Source organism: Larimichthys crocea, chromosome XXI (genome assembly GCF_000972845.2).
Source record: "Larimichthys crocea isolate SSNF chromosome XXI, L_crocea_2.0, whole genome shotgun sequence".
NCBI lineage: Eukaryota > Metazoa > Chordata > Actinopteri > Sciaenidae > Larimichthys > Larimichthys crocea.
The window spans coordinates 658574-682751 of NC_040031.1; the positions used below are offsets into that span (position 1 = coordinate 658574).

The window sequence follows — 24178 nt, forward strand, 5'->3', positions numbered from 1 at the left end:
AAATTCTCCTTCACTCACTCACAAGCACCCTCCCCTCCTCCTCCTCCTCCTCCTCCTCTCCTCCTCCTCCTCCTCCTCCTCCTCCTCCCAGTCAGATAAGAGGAGGAGGAGAGCAGCTCCCACATCTGGAACACACTTTCACTTTGTGATCCATCAGCATCCCCAGAAATAGACCCTCAAATTATAAGGAGAAGTCAGCTGGCTGTGGCGTCTTTTAATCATCATCTGCACAACAAAGCAGCTACATTTTGGTGACTATTTCAATTTCACTCCGCTGTTCAGGAATGTGACTTCTGCTCCAATTATAGCGACTATAAAGTCCCACTGTTTTTTTGAAACCCTAAACCTGCCGTCTCACAGGATCATGTGGTGTGGCTGCTAAATGACAAGGCAGCCAAATCTGCTGATAGCCCCTGCCCTGGATTATCCCCCACCAGAAAAAGAGCTGCAGGGATTGTGGAAGAAAACTTAGAAAGAGCCTTCAGGTGTTACAAGTCCAAACATTCACTCATATAAACATATATATAAAGTATGATAATGGCACGCTTGAAACATACACTATAATCACCTATAGGAATGTCTTCTGAATCGTCTAAAGCAAATGAAAAGTGGTGCCTTTGAATGTACTGAAAAGGATCATAACTTTTACTCTTTTACCTATTTGAGTAGAGAGTACTGTATGGTTATATATTTTACTAAACAAGGCCTTGAATGTCATTGACTAAGACAGCTCTGTGACCCTGTACTTAGGTGTGTGTTAACAAAATGCTAAATAGTATTAAACAGGAACAACAACTGAGTCTGATGGGAATTTTATTGCTTGATGGGAGAGGATCAGAGTTATTAAAATACATCCTCAGGAGAAAATAAATGTCGGATTCAAGAAGTACTTCTCTTCATGTTCAGTTTTCTTCCTGATATTTTCTGTGTGGTGTCACGCAGTCATTGTCACTATCTTACCATCACATCTTAGCTCACAACTACTCATGGATGTACGCACATGCTACGTACATAAACATACATGAACGTCACCACATGGTCGGCTGATATTAAACAAAACATTGCAGGAAATGCAAAACTTGTTCTAGTTTACATTCCAGGGTGTATTTACATTTGAAATGTTGCAGTATTTCGATAGAATAAAGTTTTTCAATTTATTCATTTCAAATATTTCAGAGATTCCTCCTCTACTTGAGGGACGTGGCAACCACAGTTTGAGAACAAATACATTCGATTATTATAGGACTCATGCATTAATGTAAAAGCAGGATCTTACTGTTGTAGTTGGTTGGTGTGGATCAAATCATTTGGAACTGCAGCTAATGATTATTTTCATTATGGATTCATCTGCTGATTATTTTCTGCATTCATGATTTTTTTTTGTTATAGTGAGAAATTAAATGTCTTTACATGAATTTAATTGTTATCAATTCTCAGATGTTATAGTGAAGTAGAAGTAAAAAGAAAATGGCATGAAAATTTTTTTTTCAAGTTGAGTACAAATACCTAAGGTTTGTACTTAAGTACAACGTATCTTCAAATGTACCTAGTTACATTCCACCTCCAGATTAAGGTCATTATCGAGATCCAAAAAGAACCATGAAGGCCCCATGTTATAAAACTTTTCAAGGCCTTAAAAACTTTCAAATGCACCATTGTCTTGACTGATCAGGAACAAAAAACTTGATTTTGAACTGTTTCTTCACCACAAAAAAAGACTCACAATCTGAATTTCACTCGAGACATTAAAAGGAAGTTGTGATGATTGTTGTGTATGATAATAACTAGGGTGGGGAGGGGATTGAATCTTTTTTTTTTTATTTAATAAAAAAATACTGTTGAATTGAAATCTTGACCTCATGTTATATTTCCTCCAAACAGTTTTAAGATGTGTAATGTCTGAATGTCACTTTTTAAACTTTTAACTTTAACTTTGAACTTTTTAACTTTTCTAATGCCTCTGATTTGTGTCGTATCACTGCAGTGTTCCTGATGTCCACCAGGCGGTGCTTCAGTCTGTCTATTCAACCTTTGTGTTGCAGAAAAGAAGTTTTTGTATTTTCAAACATGCAGCTAAAGATTAAATTAGAAATCCAAAGAATGTGCTTTCACAGATGTTTCTTCACATGTGGCTGAGTTGCATTTTGGGAAATGATTGTTTATGTTGGTTAGGTCACTAATTATGATATGAAGCTTTGATCCTCAGAAAACCACATGAAGGCCGAGAGCTGATTTTCAGACAGAAACAGAAACAGAGACTGAGAGCAGCTACTCTTTGTTCCTCTGTGTTGATTTACTGATGCTTCTGTGAAAATATAAAACTGTAAAAGTAGTGGAAGATGTTGACCCTTTACTTAAGTAGAATTACCAGTACAACAATGTATAAATACTCCAAAGTGAAGGTCCTGCATTCAAAATCTTACTTAAGTAAAAGTATTATCAGCAAAATGTAGTTCAAGTATCAAAGTATACTGAGTATCATGGTAAAGTGGGTGTTACACTATATGGAAGAAGGTGAAGCGAGGGAGGTGCAACCACTGCACCACTTCTTACACACTGGACTTAAATACAGTTTTTCCAGAAGTGTGTAGATGTAGAAGTTTGTTTGTTTGATCCAGTGTACCGTCAGAGCAGATACTGAATACAGATTTTTTTTTCTTCTTTCCTTCCCTCATTAATCATCTCACAGCCCTTCAGGCTGAGCACAAATCCATTGAGATTCTTCAAATCAGCCAGTTTTTCTTAACATCTTTCTTTCAGTCAGTAGTCACAGGATTCAAAAGCAACATGTTAGGAGTCAAATCTTCATATATTTTTTTATACACCAGAGACTGTTAATAAACAAGAAAGAAAGTTTTAAAAAGAAAAATGAAAATCTGTTCCTTTTTCTTGGTCCAGTATCGACATTATGCAGATTTAAGAGACATTTTATGATGTATTCTTACAGAAATAGCTGCATCTCAAAAAGCTCATAACAGTGGATTCAAAATAAATCCAGTGTCATAACATGAGATCCAGTGTAAATCTAATATTTAACATGTCAAATGAATATTAAAACCCATAAGAACCCACGGTGACACAGGTGTTACAAGCCCTTTAAATGTTCTGGAAACTTTTTTCAACATTTTCCTTGACTTTAACTCATGAATTCCCAAAGTGACACATACTAAACATCCTGGTGGGTCATTTGTCAGGTCATGTGATTTTGTGTTGCCATGACATAATTTCCAAGATGTCTATATCACTATAATTTTCCTTAAAGGAGAAATGGGTCCGGGTTCTTGTGGTTTTGTGTGTTTTTTCAAAAGATAGTTAGCATAGTTAGATAGAGTGAAATCGAACAATATGGCTTTGTCTCAGCACACAATAAACTCGCAATAAATTTAGTGTTTCTACCTCTAATAGTAAAAAAAAAGCCTTCTACTAATAGTCATTAGTCATTAATGGATTAAAAATCTAATAATTTCACATAGAGTATATTATATATCAGTCACAGGGATGCAACAAGTACTTTTTAAGTACCTTTTACTGCTAATACCTGTAACAGAGTATTTTTGCATCACTGTATTGGTACTTGTACCATAGTAAATATTCCGAATACTTATTCCACCACTGGTCTAAACAGTATTTTACTGTTGTAGTGGCTCCAGGTGGAGCTAGTAGTAACTGGAGCTGTCAGATAAATGTAGAGGAGAAAAATGTAAACTACCATAAGTAAGTGAAGTAAGTATTTCAAAAGCACAGTACTTTACTTTGTGTGCATTTTTCTTTACTTTGTTTGTTTACTTTTTCAACAACAGAAACTTTCTCCACTGAAAAAGTGGTCAGAAGTCTTTAAATGGATACTTATCTTCTATGACAGACCTCCCTTCTGTGTGCGTGTCCATACAGGTGTGTTTCTCTGCATATTTTTGTGTGTATGTGGTTGTGTGTGTGTGTGTGTGTGTGTGAGAGAGAGTGAGTGACTGAAAACCCCTGTAAGCCTCCATTAAGCGGAGGGATTAGCAGCTGGGACAGTGACAGTTGGATTAAACTGAACTGCTTTGTGTGGAAAAGCAGAATACACCTCCGTCACTGACTGCAGGTGGTTACCACGGCAACAGGGTGGACGGTTCAACTTCTTGGACTCTGTACAGGAACGCAGCGAGCTTCTGCTACATCATCCTGTTGGAATCACCGCTGATATTATTAATTTAGATTTGATTCAACTTTATGGCTCGGTGTGCAGCAGCTGCTAAATCCAACAGAACAGAAATACAAATCAGAATGAAACAGGTACACACAATGTGGGAGGGTATAGGGTGTGTATATGTGTGTGTATATATACGTGTATGTGTGTGTGTGTGTAAGAAAAAGGTAAAGTCATAAAGGAAGAGAAAAAAATTTTGTGGTATAGGGTGCAATATTTTCAATGTTTAATTTTGAAGTAATTCAAAAGTATTCAGATTACATTTTTTCTAATCCAGTAAATTATATCAGTAATTTCTAAAATTGCCATGTAATTGTACATTAAAATGTATTCAGTAACTGACTACAGTTGAATGTTTGTCGAATCTGTTCACACTAGAAAAGTGTCACGGTAAAATTAAAGCTAAAGTTAAGTTAGCATCTTTAGCTTCAGTAATGTGATGTATTGACTTTGTGTGCTGTGTAGCTCCAGCAGTAACCTCTGCAGCTGTGACATGAAGCCAACATGAAAGTACCAAAAAATTGCCTCCAGTTGAGGCTGGCTACAAAACAAGTCAGTCTCCATAAGCCTCCATGTTAAAGCGTCCAACTTCACAGCAGAAATAAACATGTTTACAGTCTGGTACAAAAAACAATTTTGGTCTCTTTAGCTAATTTCCTCGTTCATCACAACTGTACTGTTTTTTTAAAATATATAACTCCCCTGTTCAAGTTATAGAAAGCCTTAGAGTTAAGCAGAATAAGAGTTGTGTGAGCGTGGCTGCTTTGATTGACAGGCGGGTGCTTTCACAAATGAATGAGCAAGAGTTTGAGCAACCAGGCTTCATTCAGTCCGCCTCAGCTCCACCCATGCTCCACGTCTTTGCCCATTTTTGGATTAGCCCGGAGCTGGCAGAGGCACGACTGCCAAGATGGCTTCCCCTTTCTTAATTTTACATCGTCAGCAGCAGCTTTCAAGTTTGACTGACATCTTCCTTGTATCATTTCCTGTTCATACAAAACAGTAAAGTCTGTTCATTTCATGCATACACCTTCACCTAATGGTGCACTATGCAGATCATATCAATATGTGTGTGCTGCACTGACCACTGATGGATAAACCCTCATTAAGATGCATGCTGGGACGCTGTTGGCCAGCTGCTGACTGAGGGTTAGCTCCAAGATAAATACAGAAGCCCGGGAGATGCCTCGGCTCTCCTCATCATCATATCTTAATTAGATAGGACAGCTTTAATTAAAATGAAATCACTTCATGGATTTTATAATTAAAACAGAGTTAGATGACGGCGGGTTGGTCGGGGCCGGCAGAGGCTCCGCTTCCTCTGATCCAGGTCAATTTATTAACACTGATTAAACTTTTATCAACCTATCAAAGCTTCCTGAATTCTGGAGGTAAACATCCCGTTTATCCAGCAGAAAACGTCTGTGTGATGATCACGACTTTATAACTTGAGCTACATTTAAAGGGTCAGTCCAGTCAGATAGGTTTTGTTTTATTTGTCTCTGAGATTTCTTATGAGGGAAATGTAAGGATTTTGCAAAAGAGGACATTTCTTTTCAGAAACAATGTCTGACTATTTTCTGCTTAAATAATAGTGGGTTGAGTTAAGAAATAACTCCATAGATCTAAGACAAATATCCCAACACAAAAACTACCTTCATGGTTGATACCAGGAGGGGAACATGTGTCATAGTTTTGAGTTTGTTGTTTTGTGTTTCCTGTTTTATTTTGTAATTCTCCCCTCTCTGTGTCTTGTGTATCTTTACTTCCTGCCTTTGTTGGGTTTCCCACCAGTTTTGATTCTATTCCAAAATGGTCTCACCTGTCTTTCTTAGTTTCACTTGTCGTCCTGCCTTGTATTTACTCTCTGTGTTCCCTCAGTACTGTGTCTGTTGGCCTGTGCTGTTCACTGTGGATCCTGTCTGAGTGCTGTGTTGTTCTGATGGGTTCTGTTTATGGAGCTTTTGTTGGACTTATTTATTCTTGCACTCAGTTTGTTTTTTTTCCTGGACTCACCAGCCTCTTTTATTTCTGTAAGTTAGTCATTAAAATACTTTTGTTCACTTCACCCTCAGTCTGTCTGTTTCTGCACTATGTAACTTTGTGCTCTGGGTATGATCACCCATGAGAAGTACACAACGCTTTACAACACTGAGTCACACACAACCAACTGAAACTGGATAATTTTATAAAATAGTTCTAAAAATATGATCCAGTTTCACCAAAATCAAAAGCTGTTTTGTTCAGTAATCAATGAGACGAGAACTGTGGCACGACACCGGCCCTCAAAAACACTGTGCCTGGTGTCAAAAGAAAAAAATGTTTCATTGGATGCAAAATTAGTATACACCTCTGAGTGCAGGATGAGTCATCAACATTTTTATTGTTTTCCAGGAAACTCCTTTTTATACCATTACCATTAAGAAAAAATAACTACAAAATGACTTTTTTGTCATTGTTATGCCAGATACTGGAGCATAGAAAATTAAACAACAATGTTTTCATCCATTAGGGGGCATGACACCTCCATAGGACAAAAACCTATTAATGTACAGGATAAATAGAGAATCATCATGAACAAAGGTTCAGTGTTGTGTTACCTGTATTATTAAAATAACTTCACTTCTCTTCTGTTTTTTTTTCTATTAATTCCACTTTACCTGCTTCACACCACCTCTATCACACCTCACTCCCTCACACTCACCCACATGCAGACTCACCCTTCCTCCTTCCCTGCTCACCAGATAAACGAACCGGTCATCCCTCCTGCACCCCTCTCAGTGGAGTGTTAGATGGTACGACCCACTGTCATACTCAGCGGTCACCCCTCTCTCTCTCTCTTTCTCTCTTTCACTCTCTCTCTCTCTCTCTATCTCTCTCTCTGTCAGTGTGGGAAGCATCAGTTCACATTCACACTCTGAGTCGTCAGGTTTTATCTCTCTTTTTCTCCTCCTCCTCATCTTCTTCTTCTCTTGTTATGACCCATTTCAGGAGCGACTGCCACAGAAACAGACGTGAGTATACCACACACACACACACACACACATTATGATCAGTGTAAGACACATGTGGGGATGCCTGTTAAGACCCAACAAGGCAAAGTGCAGGTTGTGTGTGTGTTGAATGTGCATGTGATTATGAGTTTGTCTTTGTATGTGTTGCAGATTAAAGATGCTCCGAGTTTACTAGAGTGACTTCAGCTTCGTCACACAGTTCATGTGTGAAATAAGAGCAGGACTGACAGAACTGTCCTTTAAGCTGTCAGCTGTTGACTGTGCAGGAAGAGGATCAGCTCACATGAGGACGATGTTCTCAGTGTGATATTTTATTCATCGTAACTGAGCTTGAGGGGATTGCACTGCATGTTAACAGTGTAGGCAGCTGTGTGCAATACTCTCTGGGTTTACTGTCTTTGCAAAGACCAGTTTGAGTTTTACACCTGGACGGCTAGAGGTAGTCATCCACTAATCCTCCTGTCCACATGTTGAAGTGTCCTCAAGCGAGATACTGAATTTGTCCCGATGATGTTACCTCACTACTATTGATGTGTTTGAGAGTGTGTGTTGTAAAGCACAAACCTTGAGAGGAGAATACTTAAATTTCCTCTGGTCCTCTTCAAAGTTTGAGCCGTTTTAGTGTCAAGATTTGGCTGTAGGGTTAGAATTAGAGTTTGAAGAGGTGAAAGGATCATTTAAATGTCCAGTGTGTCAGATTTAGTCAGCTCTATTTACAGAATATGGCAGAAATTAAATATTATAGTTTTTAATAATCACAATTCAGTCGCCGCAAGTCCTCTTCCACAGAGTCTGTCACGTTGAACCACTGTGTTTCTACGGTAGCCCAGAATGGACAAACTAAACAGGATAATGGGTTCTATAAAAAAAAAAGAAAAAAAGATGTGTGTTTCTATCATAGATTGTATAAAACATGGACGTGGTCTCCATGACGTCAATCACAGGTTTTGGAAGAGCATTTGTAAAGAGTGTGGTGGCCTGCCTGATCTTTCAAGTCATCATTTATTCACATTGAAGTCTGTTTCCTTTGCACTTTGTTTCATTTTGTTTTTATCAATACACCAACTTTTCCACTTTCACCAAACATCAAATGTTTGCGATGTTTCGACTTTTTCATTTTTAATTTCCACTCAGGTGTTTTTAATGCAGGAAATGAAAATGTGCAAGCAAATCTCTCAAATCTGTAAGTTTGTTGACCACCTGTCTGGCTGCTTGCGATAGAGATATTCAGAAGTTATTCTGAAGAAAAAGCAATGAGCCTCATGTCTCACCTCCCAACAACAACCCAGACTCACAAATCAGCCACTAAACACTTTGTCTCCCAGCTTTTGTTTGGTGGAAGCACTAAAGAGATTTAAAAGAAACCAATCTTTATTCCTTAGGACTGCCCTACATATTGGGTTGGTGACATACAAGGGGACAGTATTGTTTCCTGTCCTTGTGCTGTTGCTTTTGTTAGCATCTTTTAAGCAACTTCCTTGAATTTAGAAATCCCCAGACCACTGGCAAGACTAGTGTCGACAACATTCATTTCCTGAAATGGATTGTCACACCTGAAGTAAAACTAAGACTGTTGAGTCTGGATCATAACAACTCATTTGATAGAAGTGAGCTGGTGTTTGAGGTCTATTGTGATTCTGAACGTTTGAGCTGTTACTGTGTTTCTTTTATACATTTATCTCAGAAAACTCTCAGGTCTTTTCTTTAATAAAAACAGTGCTAACCCTGATGAAAATCAGAATCCACTTCAGCCTCCACACTCATTAGTTGTGAGTCAAGTTCAAGGTTTTGCTTATTCATCCATAAAATCATGGAAATGTCAGCGCTCACATCCTCACCAGCATCCACGGTCACGGATGAAAAACAACATCAGTGTTACAGTTTCTAAAACTGGTTTGAATGTGCCAGCTAACATTTCAGTAGAGGCTGTGATCATCAGGGTGTGAAGAAATGACCCTGAAACTCTAATATATTATTTTACTGCTCTAAGAATGAGTGGAGTGAGTCTGACAAGAGACTCTTTTGACTGCATACAGCTGTAATGCTGTGTTTTTGTACTTCCTTTATTGAGATTGTTTAACTGAGTGAGAAGAGTGAGGGTTGTCCTTCGCTTACAGAGAAGACTGATTGACTTACAAACTCAATCAATCCCAAAATGCAACAGAAGTCACAGCAACAAACACGTTGCATCAATAATGGCGATGCAGTACACAAAGGCAGAGCTGCGAGATGGATCATTTCCTCCAGTTTTATGGTACATCCAGTGATCAATTTCTTGCACACACAATACTGAATCAGGTCAAATTGAGAATTAAAAAGTCAGCACCAGTGAAGAGAAGAAACAAAGAAATGTTTCTGAGCTGTGTTCCTATTTCCTTTTCCCAAGAAAAAATGCCCCCAAATGGCATATGTTTATCCACAGTAAGTGACTAAGTTCTCTAGTGACTGAAGGAATTGACCCTTCATAAGTCTCGTCCCTTTTTTTGAGGTGGTCGGTAGCGTAGTGGGTTGTGTGGGCACCCCGTGTATAGAGGCTGCTGTCCTCGCTGCAGTTGGCCCCGGTTCAAATCCTGCATCAGACGGCTCCCTAATGCGTGTCATTCCCCCTGTCTCTCCTCAACTGTCCCGTCCATTAAAGGCATAAAAAGCCCCCAAAAATATACTTAAAAATAAAAAAGTCCTGTCCCTTTTCACTCTGTGCTCCAATCACAGTTGGTTGGTCAGTTTTCTCCCAGATATGCTCAGTGCTAGTCTCATCTATATTGAAAAGACAGCCACATTTTGAAAATGGTCAAAAGATTTTGCTGGGGGACTCTTGACACCCATTACACCTTGACAGACATATTGTGTTATTTCTGTGGTCACGTTAAGAGATTTGGACAGGTAGGCTGGTTGGTGACATATATTTAAGATGACATGAAGATCAAGTCCTTTGTTCATATTATCACTGGTGTTTAATTAATTTATTTTAGTATATACAATGTACTGTACAAGATATATGCAAAAGTACTGATTCCCAGAAGGGGAAAATGGGAGTCATACCCAGTAGTGCTGAAGCAAAGTTAGTCTTGTCATTGTCTGTGGCATCTCTGTGCAAAGGCTGTTTTGGCTTCTCCCCTTTTCACTGACACTGAAATAAGTCTCAATTCCGGTTGTTTTACCTTCTTCAGAAAAGATAGTGAATTTATTCTTGCATTGCATACTGTAGCCAGTGCAGTCATCTTCTTGAAGCTGTATCACCTGATGCCTGATACCAAAATAATACTAATACATCTAATCCCTGAATAGAACCCAACCCAACTCTTTCCATCCATCAAACTGTTTTCCATGAACACTTAATGGTCATGTGGGAGACTGCAGCCAATCTTGGCTGACAATGGGCAAGAGGCACACCCTGGACAAGTTGCCAGTTCCCCAACTCTTTCTATTTCCTGTGTTGTTTCTAAATGTAGCACTTTGATAAAAATATTTGATGAAGTTTAATGAACATGCATGTCAATCTGCAGTTTCTGGCTTGTGTTGTGGTTGTATGGTTGAAGCTAAATGAATTTAATGTAACCAAGATCAGATCATTCTTCCATTAGGAGCACCATATCAGAAAACACTAATAGCTGTTGTTTGGGTTTGCACCTGATGTGACCTGATAGATACCACACTAAACCAATCCAAAATCCGACAGAAGGGACGTTTAAGTCACATTTCTTTTCACACACCAATGTTTCCTCTATAGCTAAGCTTTCATCCAATATTTCAGTTTTTATACCTGGTATTTCCACTCAGGTGTTATAAATACACAAACTGAAAACCCTCATCAAAACTGCTGTTTGGAAACCCACTAATTGATGACAAGGCAGCAGTAAACACGTCATGCATCCCCCAAAATGAGCTGTGAGGCGCATCGTTTCCTGTTTCAGAGTGATTGTGTGTCAGAGCTTTACTGCAGAACATTTCAACAGGATCAGACAACTTTGCTCTGAGACATCATTTGGGTGAACAGACAGACAGATAGACAGAAAATAATAAAACCAGGATGTGGAGGAGATGAAAAGAGTTCTGCAATAGGAAACTAAATGGGTCTGTTATTTCCACTCTCATTATCCAAATGATAAGCTCTGACTTTATTTCTTTAATTCAGTTTATATGTCACATATAATCAAAAGAAAATTGGTTCTTAATGGAACAAAATACGTTATAATGATAATATTAATGGCTAATAAGTAATAATAGTATGATAACAGCCAGAGCAATAAGGAATAAGTCCTAGACAGTGTCCTTGTTTAGGATCCTATTAGTCTGAGGATGGAAGCTTTCCTAAACCTCTCAGTGCTGGTCTGGTGTATCTTGTACCGTCTTCCTGATTGTAGCAGTAAGAAAAGGCAGTTATCTGGATGGTTTGGATCTTTAAAGTTCATCTTTGCCTTATTTTGGCAGTGTCTGGTATAGATGTCTTTTAGGCAGGATGGAGCGCCACCTGAATGAAGCAGTCTGTGCAGGACCTTGTGGTCCTGATGTTGTTCCCTCTCTGGATGCTCTCGGTGTTGCAGCAGTGTAAATTCCTCAGTATTTGAGGGGATACCCAGGTCAGACCCTCTGTGATGTGGACTTGAAGCTGTCAACTCTGTCCACCGAAGACGTGTTGATATTAAGGGGGGGCATAATTCCTTGTCTGTCCGCTATCATCTCCTTAGTCTGGCTGATGTTCAGGAGCAGGTTGTTTCTTTGACACTAGTGGGTCTCTCAGATAGACACTTTCCTTGTTTTCAGTGATCAGGCCACTGCAGCAGAGTCGTCAGCAAACTTGAGGCGGTTTTGGAGTCAATATAATACAGTATAACACAGAAAAGAAAGTCTTCAACAATCAACATTTAACAGAAAATGTTCTGTTTGTAAGAAATCAAAACAAACTTTTGTCCAAAGCTTTTGTCCTGATGCTTGATTTTAACCACATGATGAGACCTCTGAGACCTATCCATCCCCTCTGACCCTTTCTGTGCGTCAAAACTGACAAATCTGGTGAGAGGGATACATCACGATTGTCGCTGCGCAGCAAACAGATCACCTGACAGTTAAGAACATGCAAAAATGGACTGAAGTGTTTGCTGTGGCTTCATCCAAACGCCAGCAGCTGGCCCCTGCTCTGCACTGAATTTCCTGCCAAACTTTGAATAGCCTGTCCCTGAAAACTAATAACCATGAGGGTGTGAAATTGTCCTGTCATCACTCTTTCTTCCTTCCTCTCTCATTTTCCTCTTCTCTTTCTCCTCCAACCCCCTCCATCTTCCCCCACCGCTCTCTAAACCTGATGTGTCGTCCAAACAATGCGAAGCAATAAGCAAGCAAATAGCTGTAATCACTCAGTCGATGATGCACAATCACCCGCTCAGCACGCGGCAGGAGTCGTGTGACCTGGCAGCCTTATCGATCTCGGGGGGGAGGTGGGGGACAATTAAAGGCACCCCGGCAGTTAACAGATGGTGAGTGACGGCGCTCATAAACCTTGCACTAAAAGACTAATGTCCTACAAGCTGCAGCCTGTGTGGAAGCCATAAACAACCCTGCTGCCGACTGTCAGCGCTGTGGGTGGGGAGAGGGAGATGATGGCAGGCGAAGGGCCAGCTGCTGCCTATCCGAACACGGCTTGACATGTGGGGGGGTTCTTCAGAGCCGTGCACCGAGCTCTGATGGAGGTCCTGGAGAGACAGTCTGGTCTCAGCTTTCAATTACAAAATCCAAATAGTGACTGGGCAGTTCAGTCTGACTGACGGGATGAAAGAGAAAGCCAGAGAATAAAAGAGAGAATGTGAATAAAAGGAAGATACTTTTGATCTCAACAAAGACGTTTGTTGTCTTAATGTAACAAAAAAATGGTCTGAACCATTTGTCATCTTATTTGTATTGATTTTGATGGAAATGTTGACTGATTGGTTGGTGTGTTATTGAATAGATTGACGTGAAATTTTGTACAGACATTTATAATCCCCAGAGGATGAATCCTACTGACTTTGGTGATCCTCTGACTTTTCCTTTAGCGCCACAATATTTTTTTGAGTCAAACAGCTCAACAATTTTTGGATGGATTGCCCTGAGATTGGTTTCAGACATTCATGTTCATCTCAGGATGAACTTTGCTTCTTTTCAGAATCAGAATCGCTTTATTGGCCAGGTGTGTGTACACAGGAATTTGACTCTGGTTCACTTTGCTCTCAGTTGTACATACAGGTATAGCTATAAGTACAGTTTAAAAAACAAGGAACATGACAAGTAGACGCAAAAACATAACATAAAAACATGAAACATAAACAAAGATATAACCATAGACATAAAAAATAACTATAGACATATTTTAAAAGTATATATATTTACATAAATGCATAAATGCTTTTTATCCAGTTCCATCATCAGGTCAAAAAATATGCCCAATACTTTATTTCCCGCAAAACTATTGAGATTCCCATCGGCCACATACAGTATTTAGTGTCAGGTAGTAATTGTTAGCATGCTAATATAATAGACTAAAATTGTGAATGTTATACCTGCTAAACATTAGCATCTTAGCGTTGTCATTACATGCTGATACCTCAAAGCATGACATCGGCAACTCTGTTCTCAAATCAAAGTTTCACATAAATGCCTTTGCCAACCATGGGCGCTACCTGGTCGGCCATGTGGCACCAAAAGTCATTGTTGACTTGTTTTTAACTTACATTATGTACTTATTTTATCCAAACCCATGGTCATTTTCTAAACCTTTTGAAAGTCTAAATGGATGTTGCATAATTCTTGCTAACTTGACTGCCCTGCACATTCAAAACCAAAGCTGACGTGGTACTTATAGTGTCCAAGTTTGAAGCAGAGGTCCACTGAAACAAGCTGCCAGCCTATTTGATGAGCTGGAAGTGATAAAGCGTTGAGATTACACTTGAGTTTGGAGCAAAATGCATGCTGGCATACTTTTCTACCCCAAATCTCCACACATACAGGCAAACCCTAACCCTAGAAAAGGGGTAGTATTGGTGAAGTATTCTTCATTTAAGTGAGAGCAAGTCAGTTCTTTTACTGATCAATATACTTGTCTCTGCTGCTGATCAATGAACCCCTCACAGATTATGGAAATAACAGTCTGGCATCGTTTCTTTATATAAATAGTACCAGAGTAAAAATTCTTCAGTTTGATGGTGAGATACAAGGAACGGCACAGATATATTAACATCTCTGCAACACTAGAGGGAATTTTAGCCTCTTTTAGCTGGTTTTGGTTTTACAGCTGATTTCCTGTCTGGTTCAGTCTCAGTGTTTCCAGTAGCAGGTGTGTCCATCAAGTAAGCTCTGATGAACCTGCTGCACACTACCTGTCCAGCACCCAACAGAAAACGAACAGAGTTAGAGACTTGCTGGTGAATATAGTTTAACCAGAAAGCAATAAGCAGAAGAAAACACTTAGTGAGCCGCTAGCCTGTAGCAAAAGTTACAGAGAAGTAGTTTAAACAAAAACTAAAGACGACAGTGGCGCCAAATCCCCCACGTACACGTACAACCGTGACTTCATTAAGTACGGCTTTGTGAACGGAGGTAACGAGGCAGAGCCCAGTGTGTGGAGTGTGAGCGAGCATAAAAGGTAGCTGTAGTTTGTCAAAAAAATGTATGTTGTTGGTATTGTTCATTTGTCACAGATATGAAAAGAAACTTCTGGTTCTGCCATGAAAAGATGAAGACTGCTGAAGCAATTGTCAAATTCATTTGAGATTTTAAGGCTATAAAAAATAACTAATAATTAGCTTTTACCACAGCAAAAAAAGGAGGGACTCCTGATGAGAAAAATTTTAAATTTGATAAAAGAAAAATCAAACAATTCAACAGCACAGCCAACAGACCTAGCCTGTTCGGGGTCTTTTTGTATGTGCGGGTTTACGTACACATAATAAATGATGTCTGATGATCACATTGTATCATGTCATTTATTTGACAAGGTTAAACTGTAAGTGGATTTGATTTAGTTATTGAATACAAAAACAAACTAAGAGTGAGAGTTAAACCAGTACAGCGTTAATATTTGAATGTACTTGGCCCCAAGGTCAAAAAGGTTAAGAACCCCTGGGTTAGGGAACGATTGTAGTAATGTTTAAAAGAAACTTGAAAAGAGAAATGAACAACGGTTTCCTGTGTTAAGTTGTTGTTGTTTTGTTGACCCATCCATCCACCCCGTCCTTCTCCCACTGTGGATGTATATAACATCATCAAACTTCCATCTTTTCTCCAGATGGACAGAGATCATTGTTACTATCACAGTTTTTTTTTTTGTCAATGTCAATGCTGTTGTTTGTCTTCTGAACTAACACAACCTCAGGATTTTATGAAGGCAGCATGAAGTCACAATTCTGAGTTCAGTTGCTTTCAGACTTCATGTGTCCTAAAATCTTCTCAGAGGTCAAAAGAGTATTTCTCCATCCCTCTCAGGCTGACAGGTACATGTCTGTTGTTGAAAGCATCATGAATGTGAGAGGAAATTAATTCTAGTCTGACAGATGGGAGCCAATTAGATTCTCAGGCCGCTCGTTAAGGTGGCCGGCTGAGCCCGCTGTGTGTGTGTGTGTGTGTGTCTGTGTGTTTGTAGCTCTGCAGGATGTGTGTTTTTGTTTTGTTTTTCTGCTCGATTCATTTAGTTTTGTGAGGTTGTGTAAATCAGAGTGGGGTGGTGTGTGAGGGTAGTTTGTTTACTGTGCAGTATCTGTCTACTTTCAGCACTGTCTCCCTTGGGTCAGGCGGCGAGACAGTTGTCAGTCAGTATCTAACCTGATCTGACGGTTTGTTTTTGGTTTTCAGACACCGGGATGAACGGTGAGCTGAGAGCTGCTCGCACCACGACAGCGAAGAGAGGAAGCAGTGCTCCTGACAGGTGAGTCAGCCCCGCGACACTGCATGACTACATAGCTCAGGTGGTAGAGCTGATGGAGGAGTAAGTAGGGTCATTATTCTTCCTCAGAACAGATCAGAGTAGGGCTGGGCGATATATTGATATTTTAATCTAGATCGATATATTTTCAAACGCGATAGAGCACAAGACCATATCGTTTATGTCGATATAGTTTCTTTTGCGTTAAAATGACTATACATTTCTTCCCTTGAGCTGCCAGTTTGCTTTTATTTCTCCCCTACCTCTGCCCAGGTTTCCCACTGCTCATTGACGTCGGCACGTCAGAGTCTCCAATAACTCCAAAAAAAGACACTAGTTTTGTCGCTAGTCGCTTTTTGGGAAAAAAACACATAGCTAGATGCAGCAGTGCATTGTGGGATTTGTAGTATGAGTGGTGGGAATGCGATTTACCGGTGGGCTGTCAATAATAGACGTATGAAATTATCTGTCCATGGAAAATCGATATCGATATATATCGAGTATCACCATTCAGCTAAAAAATACAGAGATATGACTTTTGGTCCATATCACCCAGCCCTACATCAGAGGCTGCTGTATCTGACAAATTCAGTAACTTTCCTAACCAATAATCTAACACTCACACCCATTATATGCTCTGACTGGTCAGCTGTGTGGAGCTGAGGAAGCTGACTGGATTTTTCTGTGTCATGTGAAGTTCAACACTATGAATCTCTTCAAGTCTGTCTTCCAAACATTTCATTGTTCCAGTGCCATTGTTGTTAAGTATTTTCATAAGAAATCTGTATTTTGGGTAATAGGGGAAGACATTTTTTAATTTACTTTGGTAACAGCTGAAAATAATGTTTTTAGTTAGTGTTTAATTCTGATCCACCAACATGCGCTTATGTTAGTGAGAAACCATTTGCCTCATCCCCAGTAGTACAGCTACCTTAAGTTGTTGAAGCGACAAAATCCAAAATGTTAATTTTGTAGAAAGACTGTTTATCTTTATGGATTATATTGATGGAGAATGGACAAGAAAACCACTGCCATATGAGTGTCATATTTCTTAAAGGGAGTTTGGTGTCATATTTTCCACGGACACTGCAGGGAGCTTTAGTTTAATTCAAACTGCTAATATGTTTATGTTTTAACATTTTGTCAACAATACAGAAACATTAGGTAACTGTTAAGTATGATAAGATTTTCTGACGTTGACTGCTGTTTGTTATTAGTTTGATTAATGGTTGTTTATTGATTACTGAGGGTTGCTTATCAGGTTTGTTATCAGCTAATCGTATTCAGTTTCTAATGGCTGTATGCAGTACACTGAGTTAGTTTTAGATCTGATGTGTGTGTTTGTGTGAAGCTGACAGTGAGTGACGGTCCGGCTGTCCTCAGCTTTAACCTTGTTCTCTGTTTACATGGAAACTAAAGCCAAACTGTCCTCCAAATCCCTCCGCCGCCCGCTGCTGGACAGATTAAAACCGGGACAAACACCACTCTGCGTCAGCCAGAGCTGGGATTTACAGCCAGGCAGCCCCACCAAGACTCTGAGGATCTGTGGAGAGAACCAGTGGGAGTAGTTCACTCTGCATGGACTTCCACATATTTCACTTCCTGCAGCTCTGTGAGAGAGGAGGCTTAAATAAGCTTCAGAAGTGTTTCAATCATTTGCTTTTTTCAGTGTGGCTTTGGTATTTTTCTCTCTGTATTGGGTTCAGAATTATTGCGGCTGCAGAGGATCTTTTGACTGAGAGCTCTGAGAAATTCATGATATTCATCAAGCTGCTTGTCATATAGAGACCAGTTCAGAGAAGGACAACGCTCAAATCCATTAGAAGAGAAAATCTGATAAGAGAAACAGATGGATGATGTGTGAGCACACTGGGAATGATTTGTTTTAACGGGTTTATTACAAACTTCTTTGTGATGCTAATATTTTACTTTTCAGCTTTTTTTTGCAGAGATAACAGTTGGCATTTGGTCAATAGTGAAACACAGACTTTAAGTGCAAAGTCTAGTCCAATAGAGATACTTTAGGCAGTCTTTAGACCTGAGCTTCGTTTGGAAGTATGAAGCTTTCATGTGCTGATATGTTAAAGAAACAGCATGTGACATTTGTCAACAAGATATAGGTGTAGATAGGATGGTATATCATGCCAATTTTAAGAATATTTTGTGTGTCACTTAAAACCTTTTCACAGGTCATTTCAAGCAGCTGCTAACAATTGTGACAAGCTTGTGATTTGGTTAGCTTTAGGAAGACATCACGTTACGTAAGCTAAATCTGTAACTTAATAAATCAGTGTAGAAATTTGGGATTCACACGGGACATAAACAGTTATCTCCTGGGTGAAGATAACCAGATCACCAAAGTCAGATCAGCAAGATCTGACTTTGGTGAAACTTGGAACAACATGCTGTTCTCTTGTAACTTCCTCTTGTGAATACTTTTGTCATTGATAAATGTTGGAGCCACACTGAGCTCCTGGATGTTTTCAGGCAGGTTTTCTGCTGCTCAGAGCAGGTTTAGTGTCGTTAGTTTTGATTAGGAAACAGAGAAGGAGGCCGAACCCATCTGGAACACAACCTGGTGTGTTCAGTTGTGGAAATACTGCAGAAAACACACACAATAATGAGAAGAGGTGTGTGTGTGTGTGTTTATGTGGTAGTAAATGTTCGTGCCAACATCACTTGATGATGTTTGATATTGATTGATATTTGTATGTTTGTAGGACTAGCTTTGTTGTTTGCTGTGCAGTTGCCAGCGGCTATTGAACGTTTGAATGAATTTTTGATACATGTGAAGTTTTGATCGGCTCTCACACAGTTGAAGCAGAGCCACGAGTCGATTCCTCAAAGTCTGTGCTTTTTTCTCCTTACTGAATGTCTAAAAGTGCCATGCAGCCATGACGTGTCTTGTAGATGAAAAACATGGGGGCTGGTTAAGCTGTGGTAACAGCATGCATGCCTGTTTGACATTTCCTCCTCCATAAACACTGGCGCCTATATTTCAAGACAGGATCAAACATACAGTAACTTTACTGACAATAATCAATAGCCAGAACATTCCACGAGGAATTTAGAATTTAAAAAAAAAATTTAATTGTGCCTAACATCTGTGGCTGTGAAGTGAAGACAACGCCAAAAACTGCAGTTTCTGAAACGGCCACTTGAAGCTGGGGCTGTGTTAGTCTCCATAATTGCCCATAATAAAATGTCCATCTTCACAGTAGAAACAAACGTGTTTCAAAGTGCTATATTGTATTAAGTCTTTAAGTTATGCATAATTAAGAGCGGGCTGCTTTGACTGACAGGTGGGTGCTGTCACATGCAGCTGCTTTCAGCATCCAAGCTTCCTTTGGGCCACCTCAGCTCCACCCATGCTACTTTGCTTTTGGTTAGCCCGAGGCTAAACCACCACGCTCTGAACTTTGTAACAGCTCTTCAGAAACCTGTGGGTGAGGTCACAGGTACAATGTCCGTTTTTTAGTCTTCAGTCTTTGGAGTGAGCACATAAATCATGAGCTTTGGCTTCAGACTGGACACATAGGGATAGAACAAAAAATCAATACTTTGATGTATTTGATACCTTACTGATATTCTTGCACCAGTATTGAGACACTGAAACATTTTCTATCCTGCAGACTTTTTAGTGTGAGCAGTCAGATTATTGGTCTTAGTTTGATGTGACTGCTCAAACTAAGACCAAGACCTCTGCACTTACTGTTCTGATATCAGGTCTATAAAATTAGAATTCATAAGTTCAGTATGATTGATTTCTTCTTCAAGTACTCAGATGCTGTCTTGTAGTGTGGATGATTTTCTTGTAAGATAACGTAGTAATGGTGTATATATCTCAGAATCGCCTGTACCATAACGCAGACCAAACTGCTGCATCATATAGTCTCATGATTTACCATTTGATTTCTTGCTCCGTCCCTGATCCTCCACAACTTGGTCTCTCAGGCTGTCGCCCTCAGAGAGCCTGCGGTCGCTCTGTCCTGCATTTAAATTATTTTTTCTCCCTGCAGACGTCCTTTTATGTTTTCAAGAGAATATTTTTAAAGCAGCGTCTGCTTCGCTGAGCTTCAGTCTGACCCTGAGCTTCAGGGACACAGATACTTTGGGAAATCTGTGAACTGTGGTCTGAGGTGAAGGAAACAGACCCGTGTGGGTGTGTTTTACACTTTATCAATGCTTAACTGCTCTGGTGTTCATCATGCCTTTCAGCCCGTCTCCCCTGTGGCATCACTGTGATGGCTTAAAGCTTCCACAGGCTGCTTGACGTTTGATAATTAATTAGATTGTTGTTAATCGGATAAGATGATAAACTGCTAAGGGGATAGCACGCTGGCAATTACTTATGTTGGGGAATAAATGTGACATTAGTTAACAAAGAAAAAAAACAAACATTTATGCAGAGTGTCATTGTCTACAATGTCACAATGAGCTGAGAAGACTGTTAATTGATCCTGATCCGGTTCGGGATGCTTACCTCTCTCTTGGATTGGCTCTTATATTTCTGATTTTGGTCCTTGCAAATGGCAGATCATTTTACCTGCCAATAGTCAAGTTTCCATCTGAATATAGCACAAATGTTAACTGAATTTCCATAAAATCACCAAAAGATAAACTATTTTCTTTTGATATTTTCACTTCCCTAACATGTCCACTGCACATAAAAATTGGTGGACAGGATGAGACTTATTTTGTTTTAGATGAAGTTAAAAGACCACAGCAGAAGAGACTAATTCAATAAGTGAAAGGAGAAATTGAATAAAAACAAGTTATTATGTGAAGACTGTTCCAGTCTCTCTCCATGTCTTTGTTTAGTCAGAGCTGGAGTCAAGTGAAGCTGTTTATCATCATGTTGGATGCTCTGTGTCACAGAGTCCAGCAGCTGTTAGTTTAACATGACATGATGTCTTCAGTCAGAGCTGCTGTCCTGCTGAGAGCAAACACACACACACACACACACAGGCGTGCACAGGCATTGTTGTGCAATTATGCAGCTCCTCTCCGGGGCTCCACTAAATCACTCCAGTATGATCGATGGCTACATCCTCGCCGTGTTTGGTATGCATACAAACACACAAACACGTTTGTACTCCTATACTTGAGAGGACTCTCCTTCTTAAAGGTCCATTATGTGGGATTTAATAGCATCTAACGCTTGTCTCAGCTTCCTCTTCCAGAAACTAGGTGGATCTAGTGCTTCATCAGTTTAATTAGTGGACAGAGCTTTCAGATTTGAGAAGCGAGGCCACTATGACATCAAAACGCTTGTCCACAAACCAGTTGGTAACATTATGTAGGTTCACATTTGATCTTAAGTCAGTGTTTAGTTGGTTTATTCTGGGCTACTCTAGTAGTAGTAGTCTCACAGTAGTAGAAGTATAACACGCACATGTACAGATGGGGTCAGTTGTCCCTGTAGTCTCCCAGAAATTATGTTCTATAAGACACATAAGAACACTATTTTTATTTCATTTAATTTTAGCCAAGTTGTACTTGTTAGAGATAACACTGTCATGTGAGCTGCAGTTTAGTTAGACACAAAGCTACCTATGTTCACACACACTGTATTACAGTTACTGTAATCAACCAAAAGCTCATAAACTAAATCAAACCGAGGTAGTTTTAGCTTCAGGTCTTAGCTAATGGGAAATATTAGGAAGAGTAGTACAGATCAGTGGTACCCATTTTCCAGTGAATGATCGCCGGTTCTTGAACTACTTCCATCCAGCATTCAACAACAGTCAAGGTTAAATCATCATCCTGTCTGGAATAAACCTGCCTCCTGCATGAACTATCTGTGGTTGAATAGAGTGAGCCTAAGCTATTTTAACATCTGAAATGATGGTGGTACTGCTAAAACTTTCTGAGATGGTACACAATGTAAAATGAGTAACACTGGTTTGCAGTACTGTGATTCAAAAATGTTTTTTTATCCAAACAGACTTTTTTGCACAAATCAACAAAAAGATTACAAGTGGCATTGTTCAGCAATCAAAAGAAACAATAGTTCCATGACAGGTTATTTACTCCCATTACCCATGCCATCCAGGCCCACCCACCCTGAAATTGCCACACATTCACTCTATTGGCTCTTACCACAGACACACACAAGATGCAAGTTGTGCAAAAGCTCAGGCACTTTCTGCAACGATAGCCAGTGAGTCAAGTGTGTGTTAGGAAGGTCTGCCTTATCTTGTAGGTGTTTAACAAACATTTGTGGTTCTATATTTACCATGGTGCCCGTCAAGCAGCAGGGCTGCTGGGGGTGTGTCTCAGATAACTCAGTTTCCCCTATATTCATTCAGTAGCGGCCAGAGCTGCTGCTAGATTACGAGTGCCACTGCTGAAATTTCACAAGATCATTAATATTAATGCGCCGCTAATGATTTTTACTCGCACTGTGTGAGCACAAGACGTTATTTTGGACTTCTTTTGAGTCATTAAGTAGAGCTGCAAATCCTGTCGGACCCTCTTCTCATTCTTCAAAGGACATCTACGTAAAAGGTTCAAGTTTATACACGTTTAGAGTAGTGAGTAGTGTAACGTTAGCGCAACGTAGAGTAGCGTAGCTCCGTATGACAGTGTCCAACAAGTGAGTGGGTAGAAAAAGTGACGAAGTGGTAAAAGTGAACGGAGCAGCAACAGTACACAGAGAGAGATTAGCAGAAAATGTAATTTGTCAGTTAATAAATGCTACAGATTCTCAGGCTAACGTCAACAGTACGTTTTTTAGCTGCAAAGTAGCATTAGCTTCTTGTCATTACTACCTGTGTGAGTCCAGAGGAGCAGAGAGAGGAGCAGGGAGTTACTGTATGCAGGGAGAGGAGTGAGGAAAAGAGCAGGGAGTAGAGTTGCACGACACCCACGGTACCCACAGTACCCCGCGGTGCCAAATTGTAACGGTTCCTACTATACTAGAAATTCTACACGACGGTACTACCATGGATTACTGTACTACTGTTGCCAGTTTCCGCTACACAGCGGCCGTCTCTACTCTCCTCTCGGCTTCTTACTGCATGCTACTCCCTTGTAATCAAACCAACATGGCAACTACTGCAACCGAACTACACAGCTGCTGAATGATTGGCTGTTTGCCTGTTACTGGTGACATCCAGGGATATGATTGGCACGCTAGATATTCACTTCAAAACAAACAACAAGCTTAAATTTCTGTCACACCCAGACATGCGCACGCTTACAGTCACAAACATGAGACAACACACTCACCATGGCAGAAGCACCGGGCCCGAGCGGTGATTCTGCCGTGGCGTCGTTGTCAGTGGCACCACTAATTTTGCTCAAAACACCAACCTCCAAAAGTCACATTTGGAACTATTTTGGCTTTAAACAAGGCACAGACAGTAAAGCAATAGACGATGGCCGTCCACTGTGCAGGCGCTGCCACCAAGCCATAGGACCCAAAGGAGGGAACACATCCAACCTCATAAAACACCTGCAGTGTCATCACCCAGATTTATATGTCGAATACCAGGTTAGTATACCCTGTTTATTTTCTCATTGGCTAATAATAGGCTATATGCTCCGTGCACAGGCTAAAAAATGTATAAAAATATAGTTGTCACAGGGAATCAGAAAAAGTTCCTGTTTGTTGGAGAAGCATTATTGTCAAATAGATTTTTTTTAAACCGTAACAGTGGATTTGTTTTTGTTTTTTTCAATTTTAACTTTCTAATTAGTTATTCATAAAAATATTTGTTTCAGTCTAATTCTTACTTCACCAGTATTATGTTTATCAAGTATTTATAACTTGTTCAAATACATTGCAGTTCATAAAATAATGATAATAAAAAAAGGCAGTATTGCGATAATAACCAGAACCGTGATACTTTGCCTGGTCAAAAACAACAACAAAAACAACTCTAGCAGGGAGTGATGCAGGGAGAAGAGCGATGAAAGATGCAAGGAGAGGTGAGTGGAGCAGGACCTAGAAACTTTGCCACACTGAATATAGTTAATCTTAATAAAATTCATTATTAATTGATTTCTGGCCTCACCCTCACTTTTTATTTCTCTGATTTTATTTATTGAGGCCGGAGCTCACTCACTCTCATTGCCTGT

At 39.8% G+C, this 24178-nt stretch overlaps 1 protein-coding gene across 2 annotated transcripts in view; it reads left to right on the forward strand.

The window, feature by feature from the left end:
- Positions 1–7001: 7001 nt before the first annotated feature.
- The window catches only part of LOC109140544 (RNA-binding Raly-like protein), a 64107-nt gene continuing 46930 nt past the window's right edge, over positions 7002–24178 (forward strand). Inside the window, exons 1-2 of one of the 2 annotated variants that reach the window (XM_019267594.2) lie at positions 7002–7203; positions 16024–16096. In XM_019267594.2, coding sequence (XP_019123139.2) covers positions 7167–7203; positions 16024–16096 — 110 coding nt within the window. In that variant the 5' untranslated portion in view covers positions 7002–7166. The remainder of the gene's footprint in view (positions 7204–16023; positions 16097–24178) is intronic. The other variant, XM_019267595.2, reaches the window with a different exon arrangement.